The sequence below is a fragment of the Pygoscelis adeliae genome, unplaced genomic scaffold, assembly GCF_000699105.1.
Source record: "Pygoscelis adeliae isolate BGI_AS28 unplaced genomic scaffold, ASM69910v1 Scaffold120, whole genome shotgun sequence".
NCBI classification, from domain to species: Eukaryota; Metazoa; Chordata; class Aves; order Sphenisciformes; family Spheniscidae; genus Pygoscelis; species Pygoscelis adeliae.
This window is the reverse complement of record NW_008824032.1, coordinates 1,765,323-1,778,073: the sequence shown is the minus strand read 5'-3', so window position 1 is coordinate 1,778,073 and position 12,751 is coordinate 1,765,323. Positions and strand designations below refer to the sequence as shown.

At 39.4% G+C, this 12,751-nt stretch overlaps 1 protein-coding gene across 2 annotated transcripts in view; it reads right to left on the bottom strand.

Moving 5' to 3' along the window:
- The window catches only part of MAN1A2 (mannosidase, alpha, class 1A, member 2), a 161,802-nt gene that overhangs the window by 83,637 nt on the left and 65,414 nt on the right, over positions 1-12,751 (bottom strand). For both annotated transcript variants that reach the window (XR_663845.1, XM_009329140.1), the window contains exons 4-5: positions 7,869-7,987; positions 5,294-5,374 (exon numbers count right to left, since the gene is read on the bottom strand). Coding sequence is in view for 1 of the 2 variants with exons in the window: in XM_009329140.1 (XP_009327415.1) it covers positions 5,294-5,374; positions 7,869-7,987 (200 nt within the window). In the remaining variant the exon portion in view is untranslated. The remainder of the gene's footprint in view (positions 1-5,293; positions 5,375-7,868; positions 7,988-12,751) is intronic.

Genomic DNA, 12,751 nt, shown 5'->3' with positions numbered 1-12,751 from the left:
TATAGGAAAACAAAAGGGGTGGTGATTAATGAAAATGTATAGATAAAATATGAGACTTGAGCATGACGCAGATGGTATAGAATAAGGGGTGGATAGTGTCCTGGTTTCAGCAGGGATAGAGTTAATTTGCTTCCTAGTAGCTGGTACAGTGCTGTGTTTTGGATTTAGGATGGGAACAAAATTGATAAGGCACCGATGTTTTAGTTGTTGCTAGGTAGTTCTTACACCGGCCAAGGACTTTCTAGTTTTCTATGCTCTACTGACTGAGAAGGCTGCAGGTGCACAGGAAGCTGGGAGGGGGCACAGCCAAACTGGCCAAAGGGACATTCCATACCATGTGACGTCATGCTCAGTACATAAACTGGGGGAAGCTGGCCGGGGGGGCCGCTGCTCGGGGACTGGCTGGGCATCGGTTGGCGGGGGGGGAGCAATTGTACTGTGCATCACTTGCTTTGTGTATTATTATTATTATTATCATTTTATTTCAATTATTAAACTGTTTTTATCTCAACCCACGAGTTTTTCTCACTTGCGCTCTTCCAATTCTCTCCCCCATCCCACCGGGTGGGGGGGAGTGAGCGAGCGGGCTGTGTGGTGCTTAGTTGCCGACTGAGGTTAAACCACGACACAGGGCTTTGAGGAATCTGATCTAGTGAAAATGTCTCTGCCCATGGCAGGAGGGTTGGACTAGATGATCTTTAAACCCAAGGTTTAAACCTTCCATCCCAACCATTCTATGATTCTATATTCTGCTATTTTAGCATATATTCATCATATATTTCAATAATGTACTTTGGAGAAAAGCCACAGGCTCAAAGCGTCAAAAAAAAACCCCAAGAATCTCAAAAGCAATGACAGATTGGGACCTCATTCCTACGTAGGAGCTGAGACAAAGAAGGCACACTCTTAGATCTGATAATATACACCTAGTCAGACACCAGATGGCCTGTCCACGATCAGCCAGGAAAAAGTTATTGTGCAGAGGATTTAAACAAGGGCCTCCCAGATTGCAGACCTACTACCCCTGCCACCAGATAAACCTTAGTGTTGTTTCAACTTGAGAAGACTGAAACAGAATGCACAGGCAGATTTTCCACTGTGTCAAGTTTCACAGGCATATCTTGATTTTCTTCTATTCAAAAGGCATTCTGACATGGAAAAATGGAGAAAGATGGTGATTTTCCCCAAATCAGGAGAACTGTCCATTAGACAGAGAAACAATTTTACCTCTCTACATCAACAGAAAGGTAGAGTGAGGCAAGACAACCAAGACATTTGGCCAGAGGGACATGAAAACGCATCCTCCTCAAACTTTAGCTTTACATGCTCATCACTCAAGAAAGTCCAGCAGAAATTCCCACATGTAAAAGGCTGAGCTGTTAAAAAATTCACAAGTGTCATGTTTCACAAAGAAAGGCCTGTGACTCAGCACTGGACAGGACAAGCCTACAGCATTTTAAGCCAAGTTGTCAGTTGCTAAAAACAGTGGCTTTTTTTTGGTTGTAAGGGAGAGATATTTCATTATTCCTCCATCCACTGCAGTAAGAGGGAACTCTTACTGAAAGAAGGGACAGCAATACCCACAATCTTAATACGAAAGGTTTAAAGTTTTACCATCAGCTGTAACCAGCACCATTAAAACCATGATCACAGCTGATGTTCCTCTCAGTAATACCAGTAACATGGCAGCTAAAATACAGCATGGAGACCAGAGTCGTGCCACTAGACATGCTAAATAATTTTTCAAAACTAACATGTTTCCACTAAGAGCCTTAAACAGGACAATTTTATCTAAATTAATAGCCAGCTGTACTTAAAAACTATGATCAATATCTACCATTATGACTCATAATCAGATAAAATCCTATCAAGCACAATTACCCTCTCCATACAAAGGGCAAAAGCATATAGATAAACCATGCTGACTATCAAATTCTCCAAATGTGGCCACTTAAAAATGATTGAACTTCCATAGCTCATGCTGAGTCTTGGACACTTTCTTTTATGGTTGTCACTCTAGCACCTTTAACAGCACTAAGTGATAGGAGTTGAAATAGGAACGGCTTTTATACCTGTCACCAAACAGCAGTAACTCTTGTTGCAGACCTAAGCAGAACTTATATAAATTAAAAGGGGAAAACCAGAAATAATTCCAAGCAACCTGTTCATTGTGTTGGACCTATTTTTCAATACATCAGACAAGACATGCAAAAGTATGGAAATTAGTATGAAAACCTTCTAAACCAGTATCTAGCAACAGTCTTAGAGAAGTAGAGGCTTGGAGGAAGGGAGATGAGGATTGGAATGTCAAGAAGGTGTGGGAAGGGAATACGAGCAAGTAAATGATAGCTTGATGAACGAAGGGAGGATACCTACCAGTAGATAGAGACTCCCTTAGAGGCATAAGCCCATGTGCATGTTCACAACCTGATCAGGCAAAACATCCAAACACTTGGGATCAGCCACTGCTAAGACAGGCAAGCCTAGGAAGTGTCTCCTCAGACGTCTGAACACAGTGAAAAGAAGAAATTAAGCATGCCCCAATCCTAAGCTAAGGAATACCTTCCCTTCTTGGGAACAGAAGGGAGAAGACCAGATTGGAAATCACATCTCAAACAAACCTGTTTCCAACTCCAAGGAGTTCTCAGAGGCAGGTGTCTCTCTCCTGGGCTCTGAAAACTGAAATTACTGAAAAACCTCAAGTTCCCTTGCTTGTCTTATCCACACCAACAAATTGCCAAGAAACCATCCAACTTGGCAAATGAAGCTCTCAGCTACCAGAAGCAGTCCTATCTGCCACACTATTTTGAAAGAAATGCAGTCTGAACACTTTTTTAGGAGTTCTTCTTTTGGAAAATAAAGATAATGCATGTGAACACTTCACAGGAATAATCTTCTGCCACAAGTCGTGAAGCATTTAAAGTCCATTGGAGAGACTGATGCCATAAAAATATTTTTAAAAACAAAAGAGTCAGCTCAGTGGCCAAAATTTAGGAAAGACAGAGGGTAAAAGATTTCTAAGAAGGAAAGGAATAAAATGTGTTGATGAAAACTCTTTAAGCAAAGGAGCTTGTTCTGACTCTACCAAGTGGTTAGAAGCAGCTGAAAGGAAACAGAATACTCAGCTTTACAAATGCAGGCAAAGCATGTGTTTTGGCAGTGTTTGGCTGCACCCATCTGCATATTGGGGCAAAAAAGTTCTTGTTAAGGGGCTTGTGCACAGGTCTGGATCTATACAAACAACCCAGCTATCGATGCGTGATCTTTGCTCTTTCTCTGAGGATTTTCATATTCACGGTAGATGACTCCAAGGAGCATGCTCCAGTCTGAGCAAGTTATCCAGAGACAGGATCAATGTTCCTAGCTGAAAAGATGATGTGGGCCTGCTCTACTCAATGCTTGAAGGCTTCAGTGATCACATAGTACTTAATGTGATCTGAGCTCCAAGCAACAGAAATACAGATTTCTGGAAAGGAAGCATCCTTCAACTTGCTGCTGAGGTCACTTGCACTACAGTAGGAACTACCATGACTACTTCTAACGGTTCCAGCTTAGCTACTTCAGTTGCTCTTTGGCACAAGTTGGAAAGCACACGCAGCTCAGACTGCTCTCCATGAAACTTCTTTGCTACAGAAATAAAGACACCAACATTTTTCCTTGCTTATGTCTGACAGCAAAAGAAAGCTTGTGTTCTGGGGGCCTTCAAAAGAAAACTGGTAGGTTAATAGTGCTGACCTAGATGAAGTTCAGAAGCTGCCTCAAGTTAATATTTGGGTTGATCATTCAGTGATTTTTATGCCTTCTTTTGTTAGGACAGAAGTGTAAACTAACAGGGCTTGAATTTCACCACTACCCTAACACAAGTGGTAGTTGCTACAAAGACTGTCTTCCTGAAGAGGTACCAGAGCAACCAATTTAAAAGGCTGACTTGTAACACTGGGGAATAGGATCACTCCCTGAGGGTAAAATCCTTACTGAGCTATGAGGAAACTGATGGAAGTCCTAAGCCTGACATTCTGGAGGCAGAGAAAGGCTCACTGCCACGAACGCAAGGTCAGCTCTTCGGTTGCTAAAGGAAAGAGGGGCAAAATTATGTGCTTCTCCTTTCCTTTGGGCCTCCTATAACAGACCACGTCAATCAGTGTAGCAGAAAGGACTGCCTGCAGCTGATCCCTCTGCAGATGGGCAGCTTGGAGAGTGTGGACAGCGAAGAAGGTGAAGCAGTAGTACTTGACAAAAAATAAACTAGCAATTTCTTTCAAGAAATACACTGGGTTTTTGCTTTGCCACTAAGCTCTTCTTCCAAAGAGAAGACACTCCTAAAAGAGAAAATTCACAGATCCTAGGATGATACCAAAGACCTAAAGAGCCAACAAATATGGGGTTTTCTCCTGGTTATTTTTAAGGCTGCAGGCTTAAAATCCCTGAGAACTTGTTTATACGTATGTGGTGCTCCCCTAAACAAAGGGGGAAGATACATACGAACACCTGAAAGTGTATCAAACCTTAAGCCGTGAGATATGGCTGGAAGCTTAATGTTTTAGGTAGCGGGCTACAGAAGGGACATGAAAAATAAACAAATCAAACATATAGGCAATAGATCAAAAGACAGGTAGCTGATAAGACATGAGATAAGAGCTATGACTTAATCTGTAGGTTGGGTCAGGCTCCAGCCTTGTTAAGAGTATGTGAAGTGAGAGGTCACAGCAATGTTACTGCTAGACCAAAGAAGTCCACGGTTCCAAGTCTTTGGGTATATGCATCCTTTCAATCTAAGCATGTCTTTGCATAAGCACTCAGAAGTATAAATCTCCAATCTTTTTTAATAGAAGTTTCAAACGTGGGACAAAACTGGCTTGAAACTTCTCAGTTTGTCACTGAGAAAATGGTAAGAAGATTTTGTAGCGCTTTTGTGAAGCAAATCTACAGCCTTGCAGGACAAGTGACAAAACTATTATTTCTACCGTCGTGGAGTTACAGAATATCAAAACGAGTTATTGTTGGCATGAGAAGCTAGTGACTTGACATTTCAGGCTGATGTTTACTTGAGTGGATACCTTTTGAAAACATCTTGATAAAAGCAGCATTTCAAAGCACTAACAGAGGGTCCTAAATTGGCCAAGACCTGCACAGAAACAAGCTTTAAAGATTCCATACTCTAAGAATTTGGTTACTTTAGGCAACTTACTGCTGTAAAATTAGTTTACTGAAAAAACAATATTCTAGAAAATTCTTCATATGCAACATTTGCTACAATACATTAAATTTCACAGACACCTTCCAGTCTCCTTACCTCTTGTCCTGAAAGGTAGTATGCTGCTAGAAGACCGCCAATGAAGCGAATGTTGACCTCAAAAACAGACACTTCGGAATTCTAGAACAGGAAGAAAGAATAAATAATTAACCAACTCGCTAATCAAAGAAGAAAAAAAAAATCATCAAGGCTGAGGCAAGTACATACCCTAAACTAATCTGCATGCAGGAGTTTGTACTGTTTCGGTATCTAGATCCATACTGAAATTCCTGGGCACATCTTCACAGCACCAAGTGATAATTCTAGTTACAGCTTCAACTGATTTTTAAAAATCAAATTAGTTTTTCTCCTGCTCTCTAATCATATTATCACCACAAAGTGCAATGAAAGTTGTTTGGGGATGGTGGGAAAGAAAGCAAGGACTGTACATTTCCATAATTCAGCATCTTTTATGTTTAAGCATAACACCAAGTCTTCTGGGTTTACAGGATAAAGTAGAATAATAATTAGAGAATTCCTGTAATGTGCTTTCCTAACCTGAATTATCAACGTGCAATCTCAAATTCAGAGCTCCATTTTAATATAGTCTCTGTCTAGGAATAGTTTTTAATGTTATGACAACATAAAGGCAAGTACTGCAAGACCACTGAGAAACTCAAGAGAATAAACCATTTTACTGCCTTCCTCCACATTAGTATGCTTGGGCTAAATTCACCAGTATCTTTTGACTCATTTAACCCACTAAAAAATTAAGAGGAACTAGATAGTTTTAACATCTTTCTGCCTCCCTCTGCACCCCATTCACTCTTTCGCCTGCATACACCCTATCTGTCTCCCCCCTAAACTTCTCTTCATTCAACACATTAGACACAGAAATGTAGTTTTATTAAAAGATTTTGAGATAAAGGAGACTCTTCTTTTTATCCAGAAAAGTCACTACAACGTACACTGTACAAGCTGACCCACCAATTAGCACACAGTTGAAATGCTATTTATAGGCATGTCCTTCCTTTCACACTATTTCTATGGCATCTGCGGTTGTATCGTGCATTTTGCTTGTATCCAAAATAAATGCATTTTGCACATATTACTTATTTCAGAAAGATTATATGAATACTTTAAAGATTTCCTCAAATAGCACTGATGATTAAATGTCTAAAGTTTGAAATACTCCCAAATATAGGTTTTTAGTAAAAGACTTATTTTTATTCACATACAGGTGATATAAGAAAAATATCAACAATGCAGCATACGATTCCACTTAATACTTATTAAAGTCATGAATCACACAAGCAATGGTACAGTGTAGAGTGAAACCAATTATTTCTATTTCCCAGTAAAAGAATCCAAGAGGAACAAATTTATGTATTTATTTATAAACTTCAAACCATATAAGGAAATTACTCAAGTCTGGTGTATATATAAGACAATATGTAAGACAACATATAACACAACTCATTAACTTTCAGAAATGTTTTTTGATACATAGCAAGCTGTAATTGAACCGCAGTGGGTCATGTATATTTCTTCCACCCAAACCCTAGATTAATTTGGCAAATTTATATTGAGATTACCTCAGATCAGACAAAAGTTATGGAAGTAATTTAGTTCACCCTCATAACAGTACCATTATGTCTACACTGTCTCTGATATATTTAGGGTCTTCAGTTTTAGACTGAATAATTATCTGGCACTAACTGAAAAAAGCAGAGTAGAATTTCTTCAATGTTTGCCAGACAGTCAATGTATAAAACAAAAGGAAAAAACACAAACAAATAATTTCTGAAATGTAGGATATAATATAAAACCAACAGTAAGCATCTGCTCAATTCTGACTGTATACCTACATTTTATTTTGTGCATTACTGAATGAAAAATTATTTTTGGAACCATAGGGCAAGTCCAAGGATTGAAATACAAATTCCGTCACAGAGTCTATGACAGTCCCAAAATTAGTAATAAGAACACTAATCAGGAAGGATAAAATAGAGCCATTTCTTCCATTTAACGCTTCCAAACTCTGTACACATGAAGAATGTCAGATGCTGTATGACCAGCTGGGAAATTCTTGTGATAGATTCAGAACCTGTAGGCAAACTGCAACGACTCAAGTGGCATTCTTCGTGTTAAAACATCTTAAGGACATGGAAGAAGAAGAGATTGTATTGTTAAGTACTTTATTGTTAAGTAACCATGGTTTGGGGGGAAATTGTCTTTCACAGCTCAGTTATTTCCAGCTACTATCAGCTAGTAAAGCCTCATCTTTCTGCCTTCATTTCTGCAGTCCTGTTAGTTCTCACTGACGACTCTCCCTTTCTTCCATTATCCAATTAATTCATACTTTGAAAATACAATACACAGATCTATCTTTACTTATAATTAAAGTGTGACAGGGTTGGAGTGGTGGTTTTGTTGTTTTGGGGTTGCTTTGTTTTTGGTTTTTTTTTCAAAATAAAGTTACAATCACAGAGAACTTCGCTAAAGCTTACATCTGAACTTCCGATACTTTGAATTTTAAGTTTTTTAAGTTCCAGCTGAAAGACCTCTTCTATCTCCCCCCAAAAACACCCCTGGCAAAAAGGACTAGAGAAATATTAGGGCAAGCTCTACTCACCACACTGAAATCAAGATTTTTGTCAATCCACTCTTGTCCTTCTCTGAATTCATCGTGAAGCCCCATGATATAAAGAGTATCCAATGCATCTACTATGGTAGCACCCATTTGTGAGTTTCCTACACACAAAAAGAAGGATTTCTATTACAAGTGATTATTTCATTACTTTTCTTAAACATCACAAGCATGAGAAAATAACCCAAGCAGTAGCAAAGCAAAGTTACTACAAAGACAACAGCACAAAGAATAATAAAAATGAGCAAGGAATTAGCAGCTACATAAGAATATCACACTTCTCTTTCAAAGCATCAGTCCTCTGGCACAGTTCGGCTTCTGGGGAGAAAAGATGACTAAAGACAGAAAAAAAAAAAACAACCCTTCTCATCTGCTTTCCTAACCTGAACATGAGCAACTGTACTTTGACACAAAAAAAGGACAGAAAGACATTCAGCTTCATAAAGTTATCAGGAATCCTAGGACAGAAGTGTTAAAAAAGCACATGCAAGATAAAGCAATCTGTATTTGCAGTAATGCCTTCCATTTCCCAACATTTACTGCTGGAACGTTCAAAGTTTTGCAATTATGGAAGCTACCTAGTCACTGAAAGCATGGACTGGTGAGCAGGGATGCCCTGGCTTGGCTTGACTGATAAAGCTACAGCCCCAAGATGTTCACATCACTGGCCTGCAGGGACCCACACTAATGGATTCCTGAATTGTCACCATTTAAAGCGGAGCATTTAAAGCCAAATAAAAATCAAGGGTGCTTTAACCTAAAACGCCATTCACTTGAAACAACAGCCAATTTAGAGTTGATTAATGAATGACTCATCGGTTTGTACAAGGGAGACAGGATGAAGAGGTGGCTAGCCACTGACCACGTTAGCCTTGACCTCCTTAGGCCATCCCAACCTAAGCTGTTGCCCTTAGTAGGCAGAGGTCTTCGTTTCTAGAGGAAGGCAAGAATTACCATGGGTTTGTTCATTTTCATGGAGTGTGTAAAACTTCCCACGCACTAAGAAAATAGCCCAATTCCACTGCTTATGCCAGTATTCTATACAACAGTACAATAACTATATGATTAGCAATTTAATGACAGTAGTCTCCTAACAAGTTAAGCCAATTTTATTTTTTTAATGTGCTTTTCATCCATAATGGAATTTCTACAGTGCAGTGTTCCTGCTTGGTCGTTTCTACTCATTCATTTCCAATTTTTACATGTTTAGAGATTTTTTTTTTTCCCCCTCAAGCATAACAATAACTGAATGAAGCCATCACCCTCATTGTATTTCTTTTACACACCTAAATGACTGATACTTACATGCAAGCTTAATTCCATTTTCAGAGATTTCTTTCCCTGAATAGTAAAAATTAAACACAACAGTCTCTATGACAAAGTGATCACCAACTTATTTCTTAAAAAATAGCTGTGGATCTGTTTTAATTAATTTAAACTAGATATGGAAAGCTTTAAGTCAGTGGTGTTTGTTAAGAATATTTAAGTACAGATCGGGACAGGCTACCTTTCGCAAGATTAATTAAAAAGACACATCCTTTGACAAACTGGCCACCAGGCATACCTATAACTCTCAGGAAATGAATTCACCGTGGTGCATAAGTACTGTAAGGTTTAACACCTTCAGCCAAGTGACAAAATTCCATTGCTTGTGCTGAAGTGGAGGTCGCTTTGAGCAGAGCTACAGCATGCACTTAACTTGGTACCTTTTCATAAGCATAATGTGACAGTTACATAACTTATCACTTAAATATGCAAATCAGATCATGACACAAGGACTAACTTCAGTATTAGCTGACAAGGCATTTCTGATATAAAGGTAGAATGTGTTACACTGCTATGGCACTCTGTTCCTTTATTTAAACCACATTGATAACATTTTCAAATACACAAGGTGTTTGAATGAATAGCCTTGGGAAATCCTGAAAGATCCTCTTGTAATAGTTTCAAAAAATAAAACCCTTCTAACTTAAACACAGTGATAACCACATTAGTAAGCTCACATAGTCTATAATTGGTATGGGGTGAGGAGAATACATTGCACGGGGATGGATTGGTGTTGTGTCCCCCCACCCCAGAAAAAGAGTTCAGACACCACCGTACAATCATCCAGAGTTTTCTAGATCTCAGAAGTATATTCAAGTGCCCACAAGGGGGAACAGCACTATGCTGGGCACAAGAATTATCTGCTTTCCAGCCTTCCAGAAAATATCTTCAAAAATACAAATTTAAACAAGATTTTTCACAGCATTCTCTGCACAGAACCATGAAAGAGCAGCTATGGAAATGCAAAAGCCCATGATTATTTTTGCCATCTTACAAATCTGATAGATGCATCCAAGACAGAGACTGAGAGCAAAAAGGCTAGAACTGCTGGAACAGAGCTCTCCCCAGAATCAAGCAAAAACATCCATGGTTTCCTAATGCATCCCATAGTGACTGAACAACACGACTTCACCAAATAGAGACAAGAAATTTGCTTTCATCCGCACAATGTTAAAAGTGAGCCTTCAATCCCATATATAGAAATCTCGCCTAAACCAGTAGTCCCCAGTAGGGGTTGACTGACAACCTCCTCACACAAGATCCTCTGGCGTTGTCTGCAGCCGCAGAAATAAATGCAGTTTGACAGAGCAAAACAGACTTGCTCAGCATTTTTTGCCCCTAAGAGTCAATTAGAGGCATAGGTTCATACTCTAAGCTTTTGTACGGGCCACACTCCAAAAGTCTGTTTAAGCTCTCCCTCCTACTGCCTTTTTGCCCCTTTCTCTCATCTTTCGTGTCTATCTTTCCTAGACCCACAAACGTCCAACAAAACATTACTGAGCAAAGCCCCTTCTGCTCACACATGCTTCTTCCCTGAGCAGTGACAGGTGCCTGTTTCTGAGGTGCAGATTGGTATGGTTATAGCTTCTAGACTCCATGTGAGAGCTCAACTATTTCTTACCATGGTCTCCCAAGAATAGCCTACTTTTGACTAAGAAATACATATGCTATGTAAATGCTATTTCAACCAAATTTGGTTTATTTTTCTTTTTTCTTCTTAAACATATGGCAACTAATCCTAACTGCACACCAGCACTTCTTCCTTGACGTAGACTCAGAAGAACAATCTTTGGTTTTTAAACCTTCTTGGCTGAACACATTCCCAAAAGGTCAAGAGATGACAAGTCAATATTTTGCAACAGATTGTCTACCCAGTCTTCCTCCTCTAGTGTCAATCAGGCAGCACAAAGCAAGCTCATTCCCTCCTGGGCACTGAGGGGGAAGAGTCCAAAATGCAGAGTTCATACCCAGAAGTCTTGTGCCTACAAGAATAGAGGGCAGAGCTGGACATAAGGCAACACAGAGAACAATAGACTTAACACCTTGGCTGCCCCATGTTCAAGATAGGTACAACTTAAACCAATTTGTGGGCTACACTAGGTTGGGTTAGAGTGTAAAATTCATTAATTGCTCTCAGCTTCTTTCTTGGAGGACTATGTGGAGAGGATGTCATTCTTAATTTGTTCCTAAATAACACCTTCTGCTGAATTCTTTTGTATCCGCTGAGGTTCACAACCTAACCAGAACAGGCAATGATGTTGTCATAGCTGTCTTCCTCCATCTTAAAATGCACTGCACTACCAGCACAGCAGCAGCTGAAATCTAAAGCAGGAAGAAACAGCAAGTGTTCAAACATCACTGGCCTACATTAGTCACACGTGGTGCTATAGGGAAAACAGACTACAATGGATAGGCAGCTGTACTTCCCCCTCCTGATGCTGATACAAATCATTCAGTCTGAAGTCAGAAAGAGAAATCATTTTCCATTCATAATAGAGTATGTTTTTTTTCCTTTCATAGCTATGCTAAGATCCATAAATTTTGCCTTAAAGGACAAGAGGATAGTCTTCATGGACTTAAGCTGCAGAAGGTGTAATTTGAAGAGTAATAAAGTAACTCTAAACAATGAGATAATAGTTTAGAGGAGTATACACTGCTTACTACCACCTCAACCAGTCTGATCTATTATTGCTCCGGATACAAAGAGAGCAGATGTCTCATTGTGGTGAAAAAGGCTATAAAACAATTAAATTATAATAGAAAATAACACTTCTCCTAGCCGAAGGCACTCCTCCCAGGGTCTGTCTCTGTTCAATACAAAGGCTCAGTTGGTCATGTTGCATAAGATAATAACTGATTCCAAAAGGGCTCAGTTTTACAAATGTCAGATTAGGAAGTTTCCTCTCCATATAATTATAGTTCTAGTTGATTGAGCTCCAAATTTAATGAAGTTTGCCTAATGAATGCAATGCTCATTCTTCTAAATAAAACAGAACATCCATCATGAGCTAATGGAAGAAATTTAGCAGTGAAATAGCTGAACTATTAACAAAATCATGCACAATCTCATTAAGCAAGAGTATTATTCCAAAGGACTGCAAAATAGTAAGTCAGATTTATATTTAGGTAGACGTCAGTTTCCTGAGATTAGACAAATAATTCCTTCACTTGACAGCACATAAATCCACAGTCTGAAGTATCGAGCAAATCATATGACTAAGTGTAAACAGCAGGGCCATTAAAAGAAAAACGGTCTTTCTATCTAAAATTCTTTCAGTATGCTGAAGCGCTAGATGAACAACTAGTTTATTTATACCATTTTATAGTCTCACAAGAGGCTATCAAAGTACGGGGAGACAGATCGTTGCCATGTGTTCCATGACAAAAGGAATATGAAGAAAATAAATAGCCCGTTTTCATTATACCATAAGGTGTGTAACCGCCACCAGCCACCACTCGCAGAGACGATCAGCTCCGGTGCGGGCGCGTCCCACAGCGGAGCGGGGGATCGTGGCGTACGGGGGCGACTGCCCGAGCCGGGG